The 26,512-nt window shown below is 45.6% G+C and overlaps 3 protein-coding genes across 7 annotated transcripts in view; 1 reads left to right on the forward strand and 2 right to left on the reverse strand.

Moving 5' to 3' along the window:
* Ak7 (adenylate kinase 7) overlaps nt 1-733 on the reverse strand; it is a 70,074-nt gene extending 69,341 nt beyond the window's left edge. The window contains exon 1 of one of the 2 annotated variants that reach the window (XM_076921256.1): nt 423-733. In XM_076921256.1, coding sequence (XP_076777371.1) covers nt 423-524 — 102 coding nt within the window. In that variant the 5' untranslated portion in view covers nt 525-733. The remainder of the gene's footprint in view (nt 1-422) is intronic. The other variant, XM_076921257.1, reaches the window with a different exon arrangement.
* A 4,008-nt stretch (nt 734-4,741) lies between these two features.
* Gskip (GSK3B interacting protein) lies at nt 4,742-21,843 on the reverse strand. 3 transcript variants are annotated; one of them, XM_076921260.1, is made up of 3 exons: nt 21,089-21,215; nt 7,506-7,764; nt 4,742-6,023 (listed from the first exon to the last, which is right to left on the reverse strand). In XM_076921260.1, the coding sequence occupies exons 1-3, from the start codon at nt 21,100-21,102 to the stop codon at nt 5,862-5,864; spliced, it is 435 nt and encodes a 144-aa protein (XP_076777375.1). In that variant the 5' UTR covers nt 21,103-21,215; the 3' UTR covers nt 4,742-5,861. The 3 variants fall into 3 exon arrangements, with proteins under 3 accessions (XP_076777375.1, XP_076777376.1, XP_076777377.1); XM_076921261.1 differs by lacking the exon at nt 21,089-21,215 and adding an exon at nt 21,712-21,843 and having other exon boundaries at nt 5,713-6,023; XM_076921262.1 differs by lacking the exon at nt 21,089-21,215 and adding an exon at nt 19,909-19,932 and having other exon boundaries at nt 5,713-6,023.
* Nucleotides 21,713-26,512, forward strand: part of Atg2b (autophagy related 2B) — a 66,668-nt gene continuing 61,868 nt past the window's right edge. For both annotated transcript variants that reach the window (XM_076921258.1, XM_076921259.1), the window contains exon 1: nt 21,713-21,874. In XM_076921258.1, coding sequence (XP_076777373.1) covers nt 21,713-21,874 — 162 coding nt within the window. The remainder of the gene's footprint in view (nt 21,875-26,512) is intronic.

A 26,512-nucleotide genomic window follows, 5' to 3' on the forward strand; every position in this document is an offset into this window, starting at 1 on the left:
TCCTGCTAAGTCATCTCCATACCCCTCCTTGAGAGAAGGAAGCTTAATGGGACCTGGTCAGAAATTGCACCTAGCACAAAACAGATGCTTAAAAAAGGGTAGATGGATGTTTCATGGATGACATAAAGGCGGGACTTATACTTTGTCTGCGCCAGGTCCCGCCCATAATACCTATATGATCTGCGCAAGCCCTTTCCTCTCTTGCGCCTCGTTTTTCCTATAGCCAAACACCTGGGTTTCCAGGAAGGAGCATGGGTCAAGGTTCATGAGCAAGGACAGGTCCAGGAGACACTGATGTACTAGGATTGGAATCTTCCCCTAGGGAGGCTCCTAACAGCCAGTGATGCAGGCCTTTGCTGTGGAGGTAGACCGGGGACACACACAGAAGGTTGAGGGCCAGTTTGGCTCGGGCTACCGCTCACCTTTCCTATGTTTCCGCTGCTATAGGTGTCCAGCTGGTTTATGAACACCCTCTGTATCTTCAGAACTTTTTCAGTTGTCACAGGAACTTCCTCTTCAGCCATGGTGGAAGCTGTAGTGGTTGCTAAGGTGAAAGAGTCCTGTCGGTTGCTAAGGAGGAGAGGCTGGGCTTTGGAAGGCTGAAAGGGTCAGGCTCCTTGGAGCCTGGCTTGGGCTCCGGGTGGGGCGTGGCTCGCTTTTGGGCGGGTCGTGTCCTGTGTTGAGGGCTCTGGAGAGGGCGTAGGTCTGGGGGAGGGTCCGTTGGGAACGTGGCTCCGGGGTCTGGCTGGGGCGTGTCCTAAAGGGGGGGGGGTGGGCTGCTATCCCTGAAGAGTGCTTATCCTAGGTTCTGAATTGTCTGTCGGCTTTCTGCACATCTCCCGTAGAATGCTCGGTTCGGTTTAAAAACTTCTCTACTGTAAAGAAAAGCAGATACCACGAGTTTTGGGGTCAAGAACCACAGAGTGAGAGTCCACCACTACACCCTGTGCAGCCCAGTTGCTGCTTGGTGCACAGGGTTCTACTGGCTTAGGGGTTTGTTCTAGTTTGCTTTCTATTGCTGTGATAGTACCAGATCAAAATTTACAGGTTGTAGACCATCATCCTGGGAAGTCAGGGAAGAAGGCATAAATCTGGAAGCAGGAACGGAAGCAAAGACCTTGGAGGAACGTGGCTTACTGGCTTTCTCAGCCTGCTTTCTTAGACAACTCAGGATCAGAGGCAGGATGCCCAGTGATCTGAGCCCTAACAATGAAGAAAAGCCCCATAGACATTCCTGTAGATCATTCTTGGGAAGGCATCTTCTCAGTTGAGATTTCTCTTCTCACACTGTGTTTCCTAAAGCATTTTCAGAATTTTTCTTGGGGGTTTGGTGGAGGTGCCTAGAGGCACTATGTGCCCAGGAATTCACACACAATCATGAAGTTTACAGTCAGACCCTTTAGACTCTGGGCCTTCTTTACAAATGAGAATACTCATGCAGTTGCTGGAATAAAGCAACAACGAAAATAACACGTTGCAGGTGAGATTGCTTGGAGGGTAAAGGAGATACGGTCAAGCCTTACACCATGAGGTCCGTCCCTGTGTCCCAAAGAGAACAGGCTCCAGCAGGCTGTCCTCTACACCCGTGCCATGGCACACACACCCCTCCCCACAAATAAGTTAATGCTATAAATGACGTTTATTTTGTTTTCTTACTGATCTTCAAAAGTTGTGATGGTTTATAACTACAACCGGCTTGTTTTGTTGGAAGAGTCTGACTGTATTGAAATAGTTTTAAATACTAACTTGTTAAATCTAAATACATTAACTTGTTATATGTAAATATGCATGCATATATAGAATTTAAATTTTTTTTTGTGTGTGTGCGTGTGTGTATGCATTGTTGCCTACCTGAGTGTCTCTGTGCCACGTGTCTGCCTGGTGCCATCAGAGGCCGGAAGAAACAGTGGACCCTTGGAACTGGAGTAACAGAGGCACTATGAGGCACTGTGTATTAGGAACCATACTCAGGAATTCTGCAAGAGCACCCAGTGCTCTTGACTGCTGAGCCATCGTGAGCCTGTTGATTTTATTATAGCAACTGCCGTATCATTCTATTAGTTCTTTCCTCTGCATGATACTACAAAGTGTGTGTAGTGCCTTTTATTAAGTACTGGAAAGTCCCAGAAGATCGTTCTGCTCTAGTGGCTATGCAAGTTTCCCATCAGTGCAAGCCTCAGCAATGCTACACCTCAGCGCTCAAAGGGAAGAGTTCTGAAGTCAGCACGGCCCATTCCCAAACTCGTGTCTTCTCCTCTGTTTGCCTGATATGAACCAAGCAGCAGGGTTTGCTCCTGAACACTGGATGGAGCACGGGGCATCCTGGATAGAAGGCATTGAGGGTAGTCACTGGGCCAGCAGCTGACTTGCTGTATAGGAGGCACTTAGGCTCAACAAGCAGGAGGAGAGGTGGGCATGTCCTTATGGGAGATGAAGCCTCTGCTGGATTCATGGACACTCAGAGCAGACAAGGATACACTTTTCAGCTAGCTGAAAACTCACATCCCGTTACTTGTCTTTCTGAGTGCTGGGTTTCAACACAGAGATCTTGTACATCTAAGTATGAGCTATACCTCCAGGCCTGAATTTTCCCCTTGCATTGCAAAACAAACAAACAAACAAAAAAAAACAAAAACAAAAAAACAAAAACAAAAACAAAAAAAAACAAAAAACCCCCCAAAAACCAAAACAAAACAAAACAAAAACCCAGAGTGTAACATGAGAATCACCTTCCTTAACACCTAGCGATTGATATTTTAGTGTTTCATTTCACTTCCTCTTCTGTGTATATCAGTGCATTTTATAGCCTAGGTTTTTATACTAGGATTCTGCCCATATTATTCTTCCTCAGTTTTAAACATTGCATATTTCCCTCAAAAGGACACAGTGGATTTTAGCATTCTGTGATTTTCATTAAAGGAAAATCAGTCTGTGCAGCTGTGGTTTGTTGACTCATTTATGTCCCAAGGTTTTAAAATTATATTTACTTCTTGATTGTGGCACACATGCAGGATTACCAGAGGACAGCTTTTTGGAGTTGGTTCTTTCCTTCCATGCTATGGGTCCCATGGAATGAACTCAGGTTGTCAGACTTGGTGGAAAGTCCTTTTACCCCCGGGGCCATCCTGGCAGCCAGCATTTTATTACTTTTTTATTTTTTGAAAGTTTGAGATGGCCTCCCAAATTTCCCAAGTTATCCTTGAATTTGTGATCACAAGGGGCTTGTAGGCATGTGGGACCTCGCCTGGCTCCAGAAACTTTGTAGGGGGTGTAGCTAGTCAACAGTACACTCTCCAGTTAAAGTGTCCTTCATTAAGTCCTGGCTATGTTAAGAGAACTACAAAATTAACTGCTCGAGTGGCATTGTTCAATTCTTTTTAGCTGGACCGGTGGTGGTGTACACCTTTAATCCCAGCACTTGGGAAGCAGAGGCAGGTGACTCTCCCAGTCTACAGAGTGAGTTCTAGGACAGCCAGGCCTATACAGAGAAACTTTGACTTAAAACAGAACAAAATTCTTTTTAAGATTTGTGAAGTAGGTTCTCTCCTCCCACCATGTGGGTCCTGAGATCTCATCCAGGCTGTCTGGTCTGGAAGTAGTACTTACACTGAGCCATCTTGCCTGCCTGCCTGCCATGGCCCGACTGTTTTAAAATTCCTCACGTTACCAGCTGAGTCAAACACTTCTCACATCTAATTTTTGTGCCCCTCCCCCATTTTGGAGCCCCTTTTAAGTGGTCACTGAACAGCTTTCATTTTTCCTCCCCTTTGAGTTGTCTAAACTCATCTGCCCATTGCTGCAATGCTAGAGTCTTGATTAACCTGGGCTGACCTCCCGTCCCCTCTGTAGCTAAGGATGATGGTCTTGGCTCTCTTGTCTTCACATCCCAAGTGCTCAGGTTATATGTGCGGTCATGCACAATTTCTTTTGAAATTGATTGGAGTCAGAGAATTTTTTCTTTAGAAGTAAAATCAAGGCTTAATTTATATGGTTAATCTTACAAACTGGCTTAGCCATCTTAGGATGAGGGTCTGCCTGTGCTCCCAGGTGTGTATGTGTGTCTGTGTGTGCATGTGTGTGTTTACTGATCCTCTGTATTCTAAATAATAAGAAGAACCACTCCCTTCACTCACTTCAACTCAAAATTAACACTGATGAATTAAAAAAAAATGTGGTACAGATATTGGAATCAGTCACCTATCACAAAATAAACAATTTCAACTTTTAAATGTGACTGCTTTATACTCAACTCAAAATCGAGTAAACAATTTTATTTAAACTCTACAGACATCATTTTTTAAAAATATTAGCCTGAGATTAAGCACGAGAAAGTTCAACCTGAGGTTGGGCTTCACTGTGCACACCTGCAGGCACCCAGACATTAAGCCAGAAGGAGAGCCTTGCAAAGCCAGGCTCAAACACCCGGTGAACTCTCGATGACGTCAGTGATGTAGGTGGAACTTGACCAGGCCTGGTTCATACAAGCATTTTGAGTTTTTAAAACTGTTTTGATCCTCAAGACTGAACCAGGTGCTCACCCACGGCTGTACCCTTCACCTTCCCTCCCATGGTCTTCAGAGGCTAAAAATGCCCACTGGAAACTAACGACAAACACCTGCTGCTGACCAGCGTACAAAGGTGTGCCCAGATGCAGACAGCGGCTAGTCACTCCCAAAGCAGTTGTTTGGGTGACAACTGGAACGGCGTCAGGTCCTTTCTGTTTGTCACACACTGGAAAACATGCAGCAGCATGGAGGACTTTATTAAGTTTATAAACACCAGGGACTGTAATAAAATATAAAATACAGAGCATCTCTTTTTTTTTTAAATATCAAGTTTCTGAATGCTTCATTCATCCTTTGGTTTCAAACCATACAATGCGCTCATGTTACACTGTCCGTGTGGCAATGAGACAGGGCCCTGACCAACTGCTGGGGAAGATGGGCGCCGCGGGAATACCAAAGCACTGCTTTATACAAAGTCAGCATTGAAGCAAAAATACCTTCTGAATATATATGTGCATATATATATATACTGTACATTGTAAACAAACATTCGGAATAAGAATCAACGCAGGCCAAAATACCGTTTCCTAGGAAACCAGGATCTTCCTTGGAAGTGATACACACCGGAGGATGAGGTGGGGCCTGTTCCTCTATTAGCTCATGTGCTTAGAATATCGTGTGGAGATGAGTAATTGTTACATTCATTTGCTAATGGTCTGTCAGCTCTAGGTTGGCAGGCTGTTGCAAACAAGGAATAGAGAACTACTTCTGTTCCCTGCCTTTCATTTTATCCTAGCTAAGTAACAGATAAGCAATTCATCTTCATCAGTCCATTTGGTAATGTGTAAGTGGATTAAGTTGAGTAGTACATTTCAAAATTTGTGCAGGGGAAACTAGTTGACAGTTTGTTTCCAATAAGGCCAGTAACAAAACAACCACTAGAGAGTCAGTCCAAGCTAGTAGTAAACCCCTGATTTAGCAGGCTGAATCCAGGTCTCAAGTTAGGTGATTCTAATTTCTCTATCACTGTGCAAATGTAAAATTTTCTATGTAAAAGAGAGTGCTGGCAGCGCTGAAGCCCTGTCATGGGAGAATGAAGTGCTGATTAGGTACGGGACGCAGAGCTATGTGGAGAACTCAGGATGAGAGTGTCAGAGAAACGGTCTCAAAATCCCTTTAAATGAATCTGAAATTAAGACAGCTCAGAAGTTGGTTATGCTGTGAGTCGAACGCCTACGTGTGAAGGAACGGCAAACACAGAAAGCCAACGATGCCCTTTCTACAATGACTATGCAGGGGTGTCAAGACTTATGTTAGACCCTACACCAGCAGTGGCTCTGCTACGAGGGAAATGACTCATGACCGTCCATCTCGTTTCAAAGCTTCCAGTCTCTGAAGGAGTGCATTTCCAAATGCTTCCCGGTAGGCAGGGCTGAGCGTATCCAACAAGGAGTAGACTGTCTCATGGTAGGGGGTTTGCAAGTGATCCTCCACCTGGTCAAAAGCGTAGCCCACCACCTAGAAGAGAAGGACAGCAGTGAGCAGTCATCAGCTTCCATCCTGGCACAGACGGTTAAGAGCCGGGTGTCTGAAGGGCTTGTGCAGCGATACCACCTCTCAGCGGATGACATGCATTTCAGCTGTTAGCAATCTACATGAGTAGCTTAGAACACAGGACCGCTACCACCTGCGATGTGCTCCCCCAATGGCTTAGCACACAGGACCGCTACCACCTGCGATGTGCTCCCCCAATGGCTTAGCACACAGGACCGCTACCACCTGCGATGTGCTCCCCCAATGGCTCTTTAAGAGGTTTGCCTTACTCACTTTTGCTCTTATTTCAAGTGTTAAAATCTTGAAAATGACATAATAAAAAGTATTATTATCGTTGCTTTTAAGACAGGGTTTCTCTGTATAACCTGGTTATTCTGAAACCCACTTTGTAGGCTAGGCTGGCCTTGAACTTGGAAATCCACCTGCCTCTGCCTTCCAGGGATTAAAGACGCCCACGGCTCTGAAAACATTTTTATCCTCATTTGTTTTTATTTTAAATTCTGTATTTGTGTGCCTGTGTGCACTTGAGTGCAGATATCTGTGGAGGCTAGAGGAGAGGAGTGGACTTCCTGGAGCCGCCATCGAAGTCCCTGTGAGCTGCCTGACTCGTGGGTGCTGAGAATCAAACTGGTACAAGAGAAGCATGTGTTCCTAACCACTGGGCCGGCTCTCCAGCACCCACCCTTGATGAAGTCCATACATACTGAGGATCTCCCACATCAAGGTGCTTTCTTGCAATAAAACTCTGGTGATGAAGCCTCTCCATTCCAGCCTGCTGCTGAGAACGGAACCCAGGGCTCTACCATTAAGCATTTCTTTCTTCCTTTAAAAATACAGGGTCTCACTATACAGTCCTGGTTGGCCTCAATCTCAGAGATCCACCTGCCTCTGCCTCCTAAATGCTGGGATTAATGGACTGGAACTGGATCACCATGCCCAGCCTCTAATAATATTGTACACACACACCACAGCATATCTACGGAGGTCAGATGCTAACTAAGTCTGTGAAGTTTTCTCTTTCCCTTTTTACGTGTGTGGGGGTTCTGGCCTGTACAACACGCCATCTAGTACATAGCCCAGCCCAAGCATCTGGTTTGGATAGGAGGTGAAAGGTGAGCTGAGTTCTTTCAGCACAGTAACTTGAAGGGTATCCCCTGCAGCGATCCCATTCTGGGAGACACAGTTAGCTACAGAAGGGGAAGAAACTCATTTGGGTGGTTAATGATTAAAGCAAACGGAATCAATACTTTCAAAATGTATTTACTCCCTCAAATTCAACTGTTCTGTGTTGATCAAAAATTTATTTACCAAAATTTTGAGGAAAATATTTCTTAATTTTTTTGAAGATACCTATGTCTGGTTTCTATGTAATGTTCCTTTTTATCCTTTCTGACAAAATGATAAAGATAGGCTTTTTTTTTTCTTCTAAAAACAAAAGTGAGTTACCCTGAGCCCTGCTTCTGTGAGCTCCAGGCAGTATCTGTTCCTTTCCTTTGTCTCCACATTGACGTAAGCCACATCATCTGCACAGGGCAGGCTTTTTGAGACAAACATGTTGTTGACTGCAAAGAGAACATCGTTTACAACCGCCTCAGCCTCCAGCTGCATGTCCTTCATATCCGTTCCTTCAAACCCATTGAGCTCGGAGCCTTCTTCAAATCCAGACATACTGCTTAGCTCCACAGGGTTATAGTCTGTTTCCATTCTGCAAGAAAACAGTAACACAGTTGTTTAACGGAAAGACATTCAAAGGGACAAGGGTAGAAAGCGGCAACACTCTCCACCAAAGTATCAGGGGAACAGTCTCTAGGCCACATCAAATCTTCTCTCAAGACTCTTGAGCCAGGCCCCGCAGTCCAAATCCCCTCCCACCTCTGTCTCCATGTTCCTACTAGGATGGTCCATTAAGTCCCACCGAAAGCATTCCACTGCTTTTCTAATCCAATGCTCCAAAGTTCACATTCCTCCATAGAGAAGCATGGTCAGGCCTATCACAGTAATACCCCAGCCCACCCCACCCGCACCCCCACCAATTTCTTTCTTAGGGTTCTAATGCTGTGAAGAGACACCATGACCAAAGCAACTCTTTTTTTTTTTTTTTTTTTTTTGAGGCAGGGTTTCTCCATGTACCACTGGTTGTCCTGGAATTTACTTTGCAGACCTTGAAATCAGAGTCTACTTCTGCCTCCCAAGTGCAGGGATTAAAGGCAATGTGTTAATGTGTTACCACGCCTGGTGACCACAGCAACTCTTATTAAAAAAAAAAAAAAAACAAAACCATTTAATTGGGGCTGGCTTACAGTTCAGAGGCTTAGTCCATTACCATCATGGTGGGGAGCACGGCAGCATCCAGGCAGACATGGTGCTGGAGAAGGAGCTGAGAGCTCTACATCTTGATCCATAGGCAGCAGGAACAGACTGAGACACACTAAACCTGGCTTGAGCTTCTGAGACCTTAAAGCCCACCCCTCCACCACTTCCACTGACAATGTCACACCCACTCCAAGGCCACACACCTCCCAACAGTGCCACTCCCTACAAGCCTATGGAGTTGTTTTCATCATGATTCAGTCTAAAACACAAACAGGCTGAGAGGCAGCTCAGTGGGCAGGTCACTTGCACATGCATGAGGAGCCGAGTTCAATCCTAGCACTTGGGTAAACAGCCTGGCATGGCTGCAGGTACATCTGCAACCGGGTGCTGCCAGTGCTGAGAGGAGGAAAGCTGGAGCTAGCTGGTGGCCAGCCACTAGATCCAGTGAGACCTAACACAAGGGAAGAAAGCCAACAGTGATAGAGCAGGACACTGATGTCCTCGTCTGTTTTCTGTACTCAAGGGCGCACAGGACACATGCACAGAAACAAACCACTAACATTTTTCAGGAAAAATAATACCTAAAACCATTTCACTAGTTTTCACAGTAAAAATTACAGTTAACTATGAGTTTTTAGGGAAAAAAAAATCCCTTTTCTTCATTTTTTCCTAAAACTTAAAAAAAAGAAACCCAACATTCTATTTATTTGTGAGAATGTGTATGGATACTTGCTTGCCAAGGCATGATGTGGCAGTCAGCATCTCCTTCTAGCTGTGGGTCCTGGGGGCCTTGTGAACTCAGGTCATTGGCCTTGGCAGCAAACACCTTTACCACTGAGCTATCTTGGCAGCCTTTTTAGCATCAATTTTTATTTTGATATCCATTTGTCTTATTACTATTTTTAGCTATGTCACACAATGTCTCAGCAAATGAGTGCATAGCTTTATTTATTTGTTTTTTTGAGACAGGGTTCCTCTGTGTTGTCCTGGCTGACCTGGAACTTGCTCTGTAGACCAGGCTGGCCTCTACTCCTGAGTGTTGAGATTTACAGCATACACTACCATGCCCAATGAGCACATAATTTTAAATGTGTAATTGTTTCCCTAATTAGATATTCAGAACTAGAACTGCAAAGTCAGAGGACACTCCTGTGTTAACTTTCTACAAGTATCACCGTTTACATAAAGCCTTGCTGAGTGACTCCATAGGCTGGCTTTCAACACAAGCTTTCCAATCCCTTTTTAACTTCTGTCAGTCTGTGAGGCAGAGAATAAAAGCCCATTGTCTTAACAAGAATTTCCTTGATTTAATACCTTTTTGGAGGCCTACAGAATATTTTTATCTGTCAAGTTCACAGAAGTGAAAATGAACCTAGTTTGTTTTTCTGTACTTCTTTAAACATGTTTCCCTTACTCAATTAATATACTGCTTAAAGTTATGTTTGGTTTTATACAGGTTACCATTTAATATAATTTATAAACTCAGTTTGGTCCATTGGTCCAGTGTTTTCAATGACTTGGCTCTGGTTCGATTAAAAAAAAAAAAAAAAATCAGTTTGGAAAGGTTTAGCTTCTCTTTTTTGTTGTTTTTGTTTTGGTTTGGTTTTGGTTTTTTGAGACAGGGTTTCTCTTTGTAGCCCTGGCTGTCCTGGAACTCACCCTGTAGACCAGGCTGGCCTCGAACTCAGAAATCCAACTTAGAAATCTGCCTGCCTCTGCCTACCAAGTGCTGGAATTTAAGGCGTGCACCACCACTGCAGGTTTTAGCTTCTAAGCACCACACATGTCATGTCTATACCTTGGTAATTAAGTACAGTTACAGACATCAGAATAACCATTACATAAAGAAGATGTTCATAAAGTTCTCTCAGCAGGAGTCCAGCACTGGCAGGAAGATGGCCTTATACACTGGTAGAGTATGCCACCAGATGGTTACTGGTAACAATTAGCCCCAAGTTCCAAAAAGAAGACATCTAGGAAACTTCATGCATCCCTTTGAGAACAATGTGGAAGATTTAAAATTTTTGACAATGATTTATTTTAGTTATGTGTAGGTGTGTGTGCATCTGTACGTGGTGTGTGTATGCAAGGGCAAGTGAGCACGTGTATGTACAGGGGCCTCAGGAGGCCAGAAGAAGGTGTTGGCTCCTTGGGGCTTGGGTTACAGGTGGTCATGTCACCGTATGGGTGTTGGGAGCTGACCCTGGCTGCTCTGCCAGAGTAGGGAAGTGCTCTTAAGCACTGTTCTCTCCTGCCCATAACAGACTTGCTTGCTTCGATCACCTGAGAGGCTGGCAGGTGCCCAGCCAGTTTCCCACCTCTGTACTTTCAGTTACTGGAGCCAGTGAAGTCCCTGTAGGCTTTAGGTTTTTTTCTTTTCTTTTCTTTTTTTTCTTTTTTTTTTTCTGAGACAGGGTTTCTCTGTGTAGTTTTTTTTTTTTTTTTTAAAGTTTTTTTTTCTTTTTAAAATGTATTTATTTCATGGATGTGAGTATACTGTTGCCATCAACAGACACACCAGAAGAGGGCATTGGTTGGATCCCCACTACAAGATGGTTGTGAGCCACCATGTGGTTGCTGGGAATTGAACTCAGGACCTCTGGAAGAGCAGTCAGTGCTGTTAACCGCTGAGCCATCTCTCCAGCCCAGCTTTAGTTTTTTAAAGCCTACTTTAATAAGGGTTCCCAAACGCTTCAACACCCCTTCTACCTCCCCATCCAAAGGTAGGGGAGAAAAGATAGCCAATAGGACAAGGGGATATGAACCTCTTTAGAGTAGTTCTTTGGCATGATTTCGATCTTTGTCAGGATACCAGGAGTCCAGTTCAAAATTATCACCAAACATAAATCAGTCATGCAGCACGATCCAGCAAAAACTTCCAGGACTCTGCCAAATCGACATAAGTCAACAAAATGACCAAAACCAGTGAAGATGCCAAAAAAGTTCTCTGTTGTGCCTCTCACAACAAAATAAAAATCAATAAAAAGCCAAGACCACAAAGAGTTACAGGACAAACAAGCACCCATCACTGCCCATTGAGTCCTTCCTATCTCTACTCTCCAAGCATCACCTGTCCTCCCACGGCCCTGCCTCAGCAACGCACCACATGAGTCTGCGTCACACGACACAACCCCAAGCTTTCATTTCAGTGCCCCAATATCGCTGGCAACAGAAAGCACTCTCACTGACTTGGTAGCAGTCCACTCAAAATCAAACCCAGTCACTGCTCTAGCCCTCTAACAGCTTTACCGAGGTAGAGAGATCTAAGACACGCAACCCTGATGATGATGATGATGATGAATATTTTTATGGGTGCCATGAAGAAAGTGGTTGGCAAAAACGTTTTGTAGAATTAACAATATGCGCTTGCTATCAGCTTCGTATTGCTGCTGTAACAGATGACCACAAACTTGGTGGCTTGGAGCAAATAACAGTGCAGCGGCTGAAAGTAGCACTTTTATTTTCTTAAAGTTCTGGAGGTATGAAGCAAAAAAAATAAAAAAAGAAATCAAGATATCGGCATGGCTTGTTCCTTCTGATGGACTCAGAGAACTGAATACTTCCTGGTGATTTCCAAAGTCCAAAGGCTACTTGGCTTCTTTGGCTTTTAATCTGCTCCTGTGTCCTCTGTTCTCCAAGGCTGCCCTTGCTGCTGCTGCTGCTGAGTGTCAAATCTCTTGGCAGACCAGCCAGTGGCCTGGTGGCAGAATGACTATATTGGGCCACCTTCCCCGAGGGAAGGCCAGTACTCTATCCTCAGTCCTGTGTGCATGGATTTGCCTTTCCTGCATGTAATGCCTTTCCCTACACTACTTACAGCATCTATTATCCACGGGCACGGCATTACACAGCCTTCTCTTCTAGACGGCTGTGACCACAGTTGGGTGCTGGGAACTGAATCCAGGTCCTCTGCAAGAGCAACAAGTGCTCTTAACTGCCCTGATACGGTTTCTTAACTGAGGGTCTTGACTCTATTTACTTATGTACCACTAGGTGTGGCTTTATCCAAGATGTTCTCTAAGAACCAGACAAGCAAATTAAAAATATTTACTAGTATTTTAATGTCTAATTTGGGAAACAAGATAGCATGTGAAAAATTTATACAACTATTAGAACCATAAATATGATAATAATCATGACCAAAGAAATACGCTTAATTGTGAAGAGCTGGTAACTACTACAGAAAACACAGCTATGCTTTGGTTCAACTACAGGCGGCTCTATCATTAAGTGTCTCCATACTTGGGCTACTACAAAACCGTCCGGGGCTGATGGTGCTCTTATCTATAGAACACGCCTTACTTTCCTCTCCTTGTTCTGTCTGGGCTGGCTAATTCTCAACATTCTATTTGGTGGCTTTTTTAAAAAGACACTAAAGTTTCTAGGGTGGCCTCACTCTTGCTACGAAGCATACATGTCATTGAACTTCTGATCCTCCAGAGTGCTGGGACTATAGGTGTTTAGTTACTTAAGACTTTGTGTGTTTCTGGTGGTTGCTTCAGCATTTCAGGGATATGCTTTATCATAATGCAGCTGTGACAGATGTTACATTGCTCTTGATGTATGGGAACCTTATGAGTGTCCACTCTGGCTCTTTTGTCATGGTACTCCTCTATTGTACCCTTCCCCCAGCCATGAGCAGGCCTGAGAAACCTTGCTTATCACAACAGACCAAGTGATAGGATCTAGGTGGAGTTACCCACCTTAGCTGCACAGAACACAGAAGAACTGCCCCTGGGCTTGCCTTGAGATATCTCTGGCCGTGACCTAGAACAAATTATGGATTATCCTACCCATCTCCGGCTGAAACCAGGAGGGCTTGTGGGTTGGGCCTTCCCCTTTAAATTGAGAGCTGAACATTAAAGCTTTGAGCCTTGATCAGAGAACTTTGTCTTGGCTTTATCTCTTCTCGCCCTCTGTCCCCTTTCATTCCCAGCCCCACTTTCAGGCGGACCCAGTTGACTCGTGGCCGCAGGGGGGCTACACTCTATATATATTAAAAAACTCATAATATGTGCTAATTTTGCCCCCCCCTTTTTTTTTTTGGTCAAAGTCTCATGTAGCCCATGCAGGCCTGGAATCAGTATGTAGCCAAGAATGAACTGAACTTCTGAGTCTCTGACCTCCACCCAGGGGGGTTTTCTGTGGAGCTACTGCTGGGGTGTGACCCCAGGGCTCCATGTCGCGTGGAGGGAGACTCTGGCTCCTGTATTACTTCTGAGAGGGGTCCTCCTCCTTTGCTCACTTTCCCTTCCCTTGTTCCCTTCTCAAAGTCCCTATTGTTTCTCTCAGAGCAGATCTGCAGCGCGGAGTCACTGACTCCATTTTTCTTCCTTTTTGATTTTTCGAGACAGGGTTTCTTTGTAGCCCTGGAAACTTTCTCTGTAGACCAGATGGCCTCAGACCCAGAGATCTGCCTGTCTCTGTCTCCCGGGACTAGTGGTGTGCATGGGCGATGCTGTCCCCTGCCCTCCCTCACTGATTTGCTTTTAAGAGGTCACTTCTGCTAAACCTGCTCAAAATTTTCTCCACTTTTCCAAGTATATGGAATTGCCACCATGTTTTAGATATTCTATCTGCTCTCTCGATGTTACTTCCTGGTTAGTGTCAGCTGACAGCTTTGTCTTCACCATGGTTTGTGTCCACTGATTTGCATGCCTGCAGTTTTCCCTGGATTCAGGATGTGTATTTCATGTTATTTTATGAGTGCTGTCTTGGATATTGTGATCTGCAAACAGCTTTATCCTTCAGAGTCTGGCCTGTCCAGGGATAGGCAGTGCTACATAGTGAGACCCTATCTGTTTCAAAACGACAACAACAACAACAACAACAACAACAACAACAACAACAACAACGAGTGCTGCTCTTCCAGAGGATATGAGTTCAGTTTCCAGCACATACTTTAGGCAGCTCACAACAGCTATCACTCCACCTACAACTCTACCTCAGGGGATACTGGCCTGCTACTGTCCTCTTCTGGCCTCTGTAGGCACCTGTACTCAAGAGTGCATACCTGCATATGCAAACATAATTTAAAAAGAACACTGAGGCTGGGGTGTAGTTTCATGCATGTATAAGGTTGTGGGTTTAGTCCTCAGCACCTTGGACACAAATTAGTTAACTTAAAGGAATATTGACAATTCTGATTTCTGTTATGGTTTGAAATGACACATCCCCACGAAGGCTTGTATATTCCATCCTGGGTCCTCACCTGACTGTCACTGTGCTGTGGCTCAGTCACAAGGACTCTGACCTCATCATTGGATCAACCTGTTTGAGCCTTGCTGAAGTCAACTGAGTTGTTTTTGAGAACTCTTACATAAACACACTCTTTTCTGTCTGTCTGTCTGTCTGTCTGTCTCTCTCTCTCTCTCTCTCTCTCTCTCTCTCTCTCTCTCTCTCTCTCACACACACACACACAGAGACCCCTACACTCTCTTTTCTCAGGTGTCACTAGGTGAGCGGCACTGCTCTGCAGTGTCCCCTCTGTATGATGTTCTGTCTCCCATCGGGAGAAGCAATGCAGTTGACAGCTCATCCACCAACCCTTCGGCTGAGATCAAATACAGCTTTCCTCCTCTTAAGCAGCTTATGTCAGACACAGTCACGGCAGTGAAAACTAATGCACACTCAACTTTCTTTACAGTACAAAAATGCACTGTTTGCAGTAGGAGGAATAATGAACGAACCTGTGCCACACTGAGGGATCACAGGGTGTGTGTAGGAAGGAGAAGCGTTTGCTTCAGAAGCCAAGCTGCTGCTGGGATAGCTGAAGTAACCCATGGCAATGTTTCACATGAAATTTACTTTGTTTTAAACAAATGCTGAAAAAATGAAGGGGAATTAAAGGCAATCAATTATGACCAGCATTGTTCAGAATTTAGGCAAAGCTCAAACCTTTTTAAATCTTTATGTCCTGTACATTTGTTTTCAATGGCTCTGACATATATATACTTTAGTGTAAAAGTAATTTTTATTCACCTTAAGTAATTGTCTCTTAGCCGGGCAGTGGTGGCGCACGCCTTTAATCCCACCACTTGGGAGGCAGAGGCAGGCTGATTTCTGAGTCCAGCCTGGTCTACAGAGTGAGTTCCAGGACACCCAAGGCTACACAGAGAAACCCTGTTTTGAGAAACAAACAAACAAACAAACAAACAAACAGTAATTGTCTCTCAGGCTTACTGCTGAATTAGCACCCTTTTTAGCTCTTTCTGAATTCTGGCTGATCCAACTCAGCTGTTCTGTCTCAAACTCCTCTCCAAGCCGACTGAGTCAAACTGGCTTCTCTCAGCTTTTGACATTTTGCTCTTAGCCTCAAACTAACTCTAGCAATCTGTTCTAATTGTTTGGCTCCTTCTTATTCTCTGGCTTCAACGGCCTCTGTTGACGCACTGACTCACTGAACTCAACTGACTAAACTGACCTAAGTCAGGTCCATGGCCTGCATTCACCCGGACCCACTCCCAACTCCTTAACTCTGAACCACACCAAACCAACTGATGTGAACTCAGACCTGCACACCTCTGTCTCCTGAGAACTGGGATTAAAGGCAGGAACCACCTGGACCTACACTTTTCTTTACCTGAAGCTTGCTCTATACCATGCTGGCCTTGAACTCAGAGATCAGCTTCCGTCTGTCTTTGGGATTAAAGGGGTGTTCCGTCCAGATGACAAAGACCTACAAGGCCTTTGGGTGTGCTCCCTTGCTAGAGCAGCCATGCTGCTGAATTAAAATTCCTCTACACTTAAAACTTTTTTCCCCTTATTTTATATGTATGAGTGTTTTGCCTGTGTTTGCCTGTGCATCATGTATATGTGCCCACCAAGGCCAGAAGAGGGCATTGGTTTCCTTGGAATTTGTGATGCAGATGGTGTGAGCTGCCAAACAGGTGCTGGGAACTGAACCCAGGTCTCTACAAGAGCAGCTGGTGCTTGTACCCAATGAGTCACTGCAGCGGTCTCACATATACACTTTTGAAGTTAAAGATTTTAGGTCAGTCGGTCACTTGTGAAATGTCTATTTTTAATCTATATCCTGTAAAGTTAGTCTGCACTCAGACACACCACAGTGCTATAAAACAGGTCAAGGCAGGTACCTTGCCTGTTTTGCACTGCATTCGGCTGACCAAGGAGAAGTTAGGGTGAAATACGCAGGGTACTATCCTGAGACATTTTCAAAACTATGTGTAGTGACACTGTAACCTTCGAACCCACAGCCTGTAAATAAGATTTTAAGATTTGTTCTTCCAGAAGACCTAGGTTCAAATCTCAGCACCCACATGACAACAGGCACACAGTGCACACTCATCATGCAGGTAAAATACCCACTGCACATAATAATTTTAGGGAAATATCACTGCTTCCCTTTAAGCCTTCCATTGCTGCTCTACCACAGTGAACAGTCTTGTTTCTAGAACCTTCAAAGACAAGAACTCCACAAGCACATGTGTTATTCTCAAGCACTGCATTTGTTTTCATGAGCTATACAGAAAGGAACCTTCAGAACACCCACAGAAGTGATTCAGGCTCTGCTTTCCCCATCTGTTGGTGATTTTGAGGATTCATGATATCATCAAGATGCTGACGGCTGGATCTTTTCTTCCCCACTTCTTATTTTACTAGGCTGCATGAAGAGATGAAGTGACAGACACATATCTCTAACAAGAAAGTGTCTGACAGGGCAGGAATCCCAAATACTCCCTTTAAAGCAAGTGTGGCTTTTCAGTCGACACCACAACTGTCAGGTAGCAACAGGGATGGTGTACCTCAATGCCTTGCATTCTCATCTTACATAGGAATCTGGAAAAACACTCCCAACATGCACCAGCGGCAGTCTGAGGTGCTCAGTGGGCTCTCACACAGCCCAGGCAGGGCAGGAACCTCTCTGTTGGGTGCTCCAGGACCTAGACAAGATGTTCCCCACTCCTTCTCTCTCAGGTGAAGCTATCATTGAAATCTACCATTAAACAGTACTGACAGGCCCAAATAGGGAACATACAGCGTGTATGGCAAGTTTAGGAATTATGCTGGGGCCAGGTGCAGTGGCACCTGCTTATAAACCCAGCTCTCAGGGCCACAAGGCACAAAGATGGTGAGTCAGAGCCCCATCTACAAGTAGTAGATCAACCTTAGTGACAAGGAGACTGCGTATCAAAACAAAACAAAAAACCCTCCTGGGGATGGGCATATAGCTCAACAGTACAGCGTACGTATGAGGTTCCAGGCTTGATGTACAGTAACCCCCCCCCCCCCACATACACATACTACAATAAAAAAAAAACTAAAAAAATATTTAATGTATATGGGTGCTTTGCTTGCATGAATGTCTGTGCATTACATATGTTCTTGAAGGGGCCAGAAGAGGACGTTAGCTTCCCAGATACTGGAGTTAGAGACTTGAGAGCTGCCCTATGTGTGCTGAGTATCGCTCTTGGGTCCTTTAGAAGAGCAGCCAGTGGTTCTTAACTGCTGAGCTGTCTCTCTAGCCCTATATTCAGGTTTTGTTGTTTGATCTCATTGTGCAGCTCTGACTGGCCTGGCACTCACTATATGGGACAAGCCAGTCTCTGCCTATGGGGTGCTGTGAAGAAAGGTGTGGACCACCATGTTGGGCCTTATTTGTTTTCAAAGTTTATTTTCATTATTTTAAATGATTTGTAGGTATATATGTGTTTGTGTGTGGGTATGTGTATGTAAGTACTGGTGCCCTTTGAATCCAGAGGCCAGATCCCCCAGAGCGAGCAGGAGTTACAGCCTTCTGAATCACCTGACACAGATATGGGGATGAATCGGGGTTCTTCGGAGATCAGCAAGTGCTCTTAAGCACTGAAACAGATCTTCAGTCCTCCTGGTCTTGTTTATTAAGCCTCATTATGTAGCTGAGGGTAGCCTTCCTTGAATGAGCCATCCTCCTGCCTCTGCCTACCGAAAGCTGGGACCATCATGCTTGAAAATCCCTTCAAAGGAGAAAGGCAGCTCCAGATCCTAAAGAGGTGCACATACATGGTGATGGCTGCAGCTGGGGCATGGCAGCCTTGACACTGTGGTCCTGTTCTGAATGTACAGATCTTTTTTATTTATTTTATTTATTTATTTTATTTATTTTTGTTTTCCGAGACAGGGTTTCTCTGTATAGCCTTGGCTGTCCTGGAACTCGCTCTGTAGACCAGGCTGGCCTCGAACTCAGAAATCTTCCTGCCTCTGCCTCCCAAGTGCTGGGATTAAAGGCGTGCGCCACCACTCACTGGCATACAGATCTTTTAAAAATACTATGTTTTACATCTATATATTTCTGTGCATATAAGGTGTGTGTGCACATGCCATGGTGTTCATGCAGAGGTCAGAGAACTATTGGGGGAACTTGGCTCTCTTACCATGTGGGCCCTGGGGAACTGAACTGGGGTTATCAGGAAAGGCAGCAAGTGACTTTGCCTGCTGAGCCATGTCACTGGCGTGTGATCTTTTGCTGTTGAGACAGGGTCACAGCAACCCAGCCAGGCTCCAAACCTCATCTGTAATCAGGGATGACCTTGAGCTCTTGCTCCGTGTGCTTTGACTTCCCAGTGTGCTGGGATTCCAGGCATGCTCCCCTGGGTTCTCCCAGGTAAGTCTTCAGTGGAATCAACACTATCACAGTGAACCCTGGGAATTCCTGTTAAGGATCATTACTTTGACTCGATGCATTTGGTTTCTGGGATATGCCTTCTAAGCTGCCACTAGGAATTCCTTTATAATTTTTACAAAGTCGACAGTACTCGGTTGGGTAATTATCTCCTCTTATTCAGTTAATGCTAAGGTGCCAGCATTCCGCATTGGGAACTTGCCTTTGAGAAACATTAAAACAGCCCTGTGACAGCCTTAGTGAATCCCACTAAGCTAAAGGTGTGATGACAGCTCTCAAACTTTAACTACACTAAATTTCTCCTAGAAAGCACAAGTGTTCAAGGCAACACCCTCAACACTTTTGGTGTAGTGTGCTTGTTATTGTGGGGGTTTTCACTTTCTTCCTTTGGTGTTTGGAAATGCAGGCATCCTATGGACAGCTTGAATGTTATTTTATATTGTGTTCAGGAAACCATATTAAGCAGTCACTGAACAAAGCCTAAAGTCCAGTTCAAAACTCCAAAAGCCTGATACACAGGGACCTACGTGGACTTCCCACCCATCTTTGTTTATAGTATAGACAGTAGCCATTATTTACTTGTATGGTTCAGAGTCTCTTTGAGCCAGGGTCTCCCCGTGTAAACCAGGCTGGGCTTCAACTTAAGGAAAGAGCTATCTGCATCCGTTTCTCTAGTGCTGGGATTAAAACTGTGTGCCATAATGTCGGGTAAGCATGTCTTATTAGTGTCAAAATAAGCTTAGGACCCAACTGGTTCTAATCTTCAGGGCTATCCTCCAGGCCAGACCGTGGAATCTGGATTACTGCGCTGTCCTTCTATTGCTCTAGCTGTTTTCACCTTTGGTCACCACTCAGTCGTCACCCCAACATCCAGCTTTTAACAACACTGTAGCTAGCAAACTTCAGCCAGATTACCTTGTATTTCTTTTTTATTTCCCCCGGAGCACAAGTTCGATCCCTTGCAATGGCCTACACTCCTTCCATTTCCCATTAGCTCCTGCTCCTTCCGGTCTTCCCTGCTCAAGTTCCTGGAACTTAGCAAGCATGACTCATGTGATAAGCCTTGCAGGTGGTGTTCTCGTCTGAAAAATAACTCAGATGTCCAAGTATCTCACTACCTCGATGTTTCCAAGTCTCCAGCTAAAATATCATCTTTTAAAAACAAGAGGTCCTTTCTTATAATGCCGGTAGAAAAAGAGTCTGAGTGGGGTGTGGTGGTGCAAGTCTGACATTTCAGCATTTGGGAGACCTTAATTTCTAGGCCAGTCCGAGCCACATAAGTTCAAAGTCAGCCTGAACTACCTACCCAGTGAGACAGTGTCTCAACAACCAACCAAACCAAACCAAAAGAACCCATTCGGAGGCTGCAAGCATTCACAAGCCAGAATTCCTTAACTCAATCTCCTCAATCCAGGACTTTGTTTAGGTTCCTTCCCGGCTCACATCATTTCATTTGCTTCAATTTTTGAGTTTATATTAATCTGCTCACATCTGGCTGAGGTGGCAATGTGGGCTCAGAGAGGGTAGCGTAGGTTCAAGGTGGCCCAGTGTCAAGTGTCAGGAATGTAACTCTGGACAGCAGACTTCCGGGCCTTTAGGGGCTGCCTTACTAAGGAGCCAGCTGCGCCTCTTCAAAGATCGTTTTCTAAAAGATAAAAATCCGGCTGCGCAGAGCCTCCGGAGAGCACAAAGTCTTTGCTGAGGCAGCCCCTAAGCGGGTCGGGAAGCGCCAGAATTTAACAGAGAAAACAGCATTGCCCGCAATCGCCCCGAATCCCAAGTTTCCTGGTCGTCGGCCTGGCGCTCTGCAAACGGCAAACTACTGGATGCTTTGCAAACAATGCCGGAATGAGGTGGGGAGGCGGGGGAGGGGGGACAACCTGATGACAATAGGCACCCGTCAAAACCCGGACAGAAATGTCAAGTCTCCAGTCCTCGCCCTACATCCCCCGGCGCACCACTTCCCGCAGGACAGCCCAGGCCGGACCCGCCCCCAGACCCCCGTCAGCCCGAATCCGGGTGTCCGCTAGCACCCACCACTCGGCCGCGACTGCGAGGTAAGGATCCGCGGGCCGCAGCCTGCCCGCCCACTCACCTGCGAGCTCCCATGTTCCTCTTCTTCCTCGTCCTGAGGCGTCTGGAGCCAGACTTGCGGCGCCGGCACCACCCCCGCCCCCACAGTTGCCCCGCCCATTTATTACCGGAAATGCTCCCGCCCGGACTTTTTTCCCCGCTGACTTTCCAGCCCCCGCAATATGGCGTCATTTCCGCTTGTGCCAGTTGCTCGAGTGCGCGCCGGGAGTCTAGGTCTCGCGAACGCGCCAGGAGCGTCTCGGAGGCGGGAGCGCGCCCAGTAGATGACAACAAATTTGTCGCGCAGTGTCGGAGTCTGTCTCGCCTCAGCCGCCAGCCCTCAGGCTCTAGTACATACTGTCTCTGGACCGACGGAGCGCTTCGGGAGCTCCCGGCTTGGGGCGCCTGGTTCTGCTGAGCGCCGAGTCCCCGCCGGGCCTAGTGCGAGCGTCGCGACGCGGGCCATGGGGTTGCCCTGAGGGACAGCGGCGCCGAACCGACATGCAGCGGCCACCGCGAACCTAGACCCCACCGCGGCTTGGGGACGCCGGCTGGACCCTGAGGTGCTGCCGCTGCCTGGAGCCCAGGTCGGATCCCCGAGTCGCCTCCGCGTGCAGCCCCGGCCCCCCAGCCGCCAGCACTCACCATGCCTTGGCCATTTTCAGAATCTATCAAGAAGAGGGCCTGTCGGTACCTCCTGCAGAGGTACCTGGGCCACTTCCTGCAGGAGAAGCTGAGCCTGGAACAGCTGAGCCTGGACCTGTACCAGGGCACCGGGTCTCTTGCCCAGGTCCCCTTGGACAAATGGGTAAGCTGCCGTCAGCAAGCCGGGGTTGGAACTTACTCTCCCTAGGGCAAGACCTGAGCGATTGTCATCCAGCATCGGTGACGTTCAGTTCCTCCTTGGGAGTTGTTTAGGTCCCAAGTGTGGCCAGGCTCAGGGAAGTGTGTAAAGTGTAGCAAGTTTGCGCTCCTAGATCACGTGCTCCGACTTAAACGGTGTAATGTAAATGCACACACCGCGCGGAACAATCGAGTCAATGGTTGGGGGTCTGTGAGGCAGGCCCAGGAAAGGTTGTGACCACCCCTGCCCATTGGGCTGTGAGTGTCTGCGGTGTTCCGAGGCAAACAAACCCTCTCTCGTTGGATGACGTTAGGAAAAATTAAAGATGAAGAGGAGGTGACAGAAAATCCTCAGTTACTTATTTTGGTCTGTTTGCTGCTCTACTGCGTTTGCGGGGTTGATTGACTTCATTCACTGATAAGAAAGTTAGGCGAAGGCCTCTTTTGCCACTCTGCCTGCTTTGCTTGGTTGAGGTTGTGAATGGCCCCAGGTGTGCTGTTTAGATTTGCTTTTTTGCTTCACGGGATAGATCGACACGTCGTAAATGCAAATGTTGCAAAAGCTCAAGCTGAACCTGCAGCGTCAGCCCTTTTTTTTTTTTTTAAGAACCTGTTTCCTACTAGAGGCTGTGAGTTGTCTCACCTGAGCTTTGTGTAGATTCAGTTTCCCTGTATCAGCCAGATACAGTTGTATGTGCATCGGTGGGTTAAAATGCCTAGTATTTTACTTAAAGGCCTTGGGCTCGTCCTGTCTTCTCTTTTCCAAAAAGCTTAAATTATGGAAACTCCTTGGCAACTTGTATTAAGGGATATGACACAAGGTAATTGTATCAAAACTAGGTGACTTAAACCAGAGAGCATAGGCAAGATAGTTTACATAGCTCTAGTTTGTGTCCTATACCAGAATAGTCTTGCCTTTCACAACCAGTCCCCTGAAAGACAGGTGGTATAGTAATTAACCCAAGTTCAGTAATCTTGAAAGGACAGTTCAGTCCATGCATGCCAGGCACTGTATCAAGCTACTATGGCTGCTATTCTTTCTTATCAGCAAATGGGAATTTTTTTTTTTTTTTTTGGTAGGTTTATTATGTAGTCCTAGCTGCCCAGGCACTTGCTGTGTAGCCCAGGGTATCCTGGAACTCAGGACAAAGCTCTCACCTTAGTCTCTGTAGTACAGATTGAAAGGTCTTCCTTTTTCTTTTCTGTGACCAAACTGCCTTATTCAGAGGCTAGAAGATGGGCAGGGCCTGAAGAGGTCAAGGGATCTGACACCCTCAGGGTAGATTTCTTTGGTCTCTTGTCATTGCTGGAACCTGACTAGGGAGTCTTGAGGGTGGGATGTTTATGGATGACTTGTAGGAGTGACTTGGTGTGTGCACTGCAGTGGTCTTTCAAGAGACACCGAAGCTAGCAGCTGGACGCTATTATTTCTGTTTTATAAATGGCTGTGTCACAGTTACAAGTACTACGACAAGGATTTGGATGTGACCCCAAGCCTATGCTTGCCTTCTTAGGGAGCGTAGTGTATGTAAGAACACACTTGAGAAAGCACTCAGGGACTCAGAGCAGCGCTTTGATTCGGTGGTATTTCTAGGCTTTCTCATTGTGTGCTTTTTAATTCATCCTTACAGGAAATCAGAAATGAGGCTGTCTGAGGCCTTGACTACTAGACCCCTGGTAACATACTTTGTGGAGAGGCTTAACTGGAAGATTGTTTTCTTCTCCTTAAGAGCACTGTCATCCAAAGTGACAGCAAAGCTTCCAAAGCATTTGGTGATTTACTTTAATGTGCTTACTGATGACTCGGGTAGATCAGCGGGGCGAGTGGATGCAGCTGTACACAGTTCAGCCTCTGAACTCACTTCGAATACTTGATTTTAATGACTTTCAGGACTGAAAGAAAGATGCTTATAGAGATTCATACATGCTAAAGGGGACTTAAGTGAATGACATTTCTATCATTTTAATTATTTAAAAAATTATTTTTCTTTAGCTTGATTTTTGTTACTTTGTGAGTTTTTGCTTCCACCCTTCCATCCCCCTAACACTAGATAAGAAAGAAAAAGAGATAGAGGAAAGGAGCTGGGCAGTGGTGGAGCTGGGCAGTGGTGGCGCACGCCTTTAATCCCAGCACTTGTGAGGCAGAGGTAGGCAGATTTCTGAGTTCGAAGCCAGCCCAGGACAGCCAGGGCTACACAGAGAAACCCTGTCTCGAAAAACCAGGAAAAAAAAAAAAAAAAAAAAAAAAAAAAAAAAAAAAAAAAAAAAAAAGGATAGAGGAAAGGAAAGAGATACCCTAAAACAGTCAGGGGTCAGAAAGGGGGTGACATTACTGTGAGACTACTTCCTGCTGATTAGGGGCGTTGAGTTCCTTGGGGTAAGTTTGATCTTCGTTGTCAGGATATTTAATTTCTTCTTTGCTCATAACTATTTAACCCAGACCAGCCAACCAACAACAACCCTCCCCACCTCTCAGGGACCTAGCATTTATATACTCTCTGAAAAGTCCCCAGCATTCCAATGTCATACTCTTGCAGAAACTGTCTGCAGCTGGCTAAATCACACCCCTGCTAGAGCATGAGGCAGATCACAGTCAGCTGCTGTGGACAGTCTGAAGCAACCTTCCCCCCCCCCCCCCCCCCCCCCCGCCCCGGGATTAAAAGGAAAATGTATTCTTATAATATTTGTGTTTTTTAAAGAAACCACAATTACAAAATTGTGACTACATTTTCTGTGAGAGAGAGAGAGAGAGAGAGAGAGAGAGAGAGAGAGAGAGAGAGAGAACACAAGCATGTGTGTGTGTATGTGTGTGTATTCATGGAAGCTGGAAAAAGACATCAGATCATCAGATGCCCTGGAGCTGGAGTTATAGGTAGGCATTGAGCTGCCTGTTCTGGGTTGTTGGGAATTGGACTCTAATCCATTGCAAGAATAGCAAGGCCTCCTAACTGCTGAGCTGTCTCTTCAGGCCATCGTCTCCGTCCTTAACTCTGTTATGCAGAGGAATTGGTTGGAATTGGCTGCTAAGGTAATCAGTTATTTTGTTAACTAATCGGAAGGTGGTGTGCTTTTTGTGTGCAGTTGTGAAACCACATTTAAACTCAGTTCTTTCAGATTCTTTGTCTGGAACATTCTTAGGCAGGTTGGGAGAGCTTTCCAATGTTTCACTTTTTTTATAAACCTGTATAGTTAATGACTTTCCAGACTAGACTTTTTGTTGCTTTTAGTTTTTGGGATAGTATCTTGCAAGGTAGCCCAGTATTGAACTCAAAATCCTCCTTAGTCTGTCCCTAGAGTTCTGGTGTCTATGTTTTCAATAGAGATGGTTTTAACCACAAAATCATGGGCCAACAGAAATGTTTCCCAAAGTTTTAAAAGATAGCACAAATATCCTTTGAAGAGCAGTTATTTCATTTTGTACTGTCTTTAGAAGCATTATCCTTACTTGGAAAGTCAGATTAAGTATGTTGTATGTTTCTGGAAACTGGCTGCACAGGGATGGATGTCACAGTGAGAACTACCACTTTCCATAGGTAGAAGCTGCTTATCTGTAAACCCTACTCACAAATACCTGGCAATAAGGAACCGAGGAAGCTGGAGAGTTACTGTCACTTTACTACCATCCCACCGTTCATAAAGCTAACGTCTGCTGAAGTAGTTTCACTGGCTTAAGTGGGTGCATAGCTGCTGGTCTCTGTGCCAGCGTGGGCTATGGCCTGAATGTAGTTGAGTGTCCCTGTGCCTATTAATTATTAGGACATTGAAATCTTAAGTGTGAAGCATTTGCTACAGAATGTCTGCATGTCCGCATATGCCTATGAGTTAGTTACTGTTGTTCTTTTGGACAGATACTCTTCACTTATGAGATGACAGACGGAGAGAGAGACAAGGGTGCAGCCGTTGGAGTGGCCGCCTTGGAGTTCTGTGAGCTCCTGTTTCCTAGAAGTGAGCAAAAAGGAAAAGGGCTTCAGTCCGGAGAGACACTTCAGGGCTCACTTCTTTTTGACTCCTGAAGACTAGGAGTTTAATTCATTACTTGGCAGAATGAAGGAAGTTTAAAAAGTTTTTTCCCTTTAAGCACACACACACACACATGCACGCACGCACATATACATGCAAGAACATGTCATAGCATGCCTGTGGAGATTAGAGGACATCTTGCAGTTGGTTCTCTTCTTCCCCCTTGTATGTTTCGGGGCTCCAACTCAGGTCCCATGCTTGGTGGCAGGAGCCTTTATGTGTCTGTTTTAACTTGTAAATGGAGGCAGCATGGCATGGGAGACTGGCAAGGGCTGGATGGTATGATAGCGAAGCAGAGTGTGACCCTTTCTCCTGAGAACTCTCTTTGTTTAGGAAGATAACAGCAATGAATTATCACCCTGGAGCCTTCTAATTTCACTTCAATAATCTTTTATTACTTCGGCACTTATATTTTATAGGTGTATGTGTGCTTGCAATGAAAATTGACTTCAGTTCGAGAAGCACTAATCTACAATGATTTCCCCAATGCTAGAGTGTACTAGAGTGTGACTCTGTTTTCTCTATCTGCATGAAACGCATTGGTGAGAACTGAAGACAGACTGGCCCTAAACAGGAGAGAATG

The sequence above is a fragment of the Arvicanthis niloticus genome, chromosome 23 (assembly GCF_011762505.2).
Source record: "Arvicanthis niloticus isolate mArvNil1 chromosome 23, mArvNil1.pat.X, whole genome shotgun sequence".
NCBI lineage: Eukaryota > Metazoa > Chordata > Mammalia > Rodentia > Muridae > Arvicanthis > Arvicanthis niloticus.

Coding starts and splice junctions, on each gene's coding strand:
- Gskip (XM_076921260.1), bottom strand. Junction 6,024..7,505: donor TCACAGAAGCAGGGCTCAGG/GTAACTCACTTT, acceptor CTTCTCTTCTAG/GTGGTGGGCTACGCTTTTGA.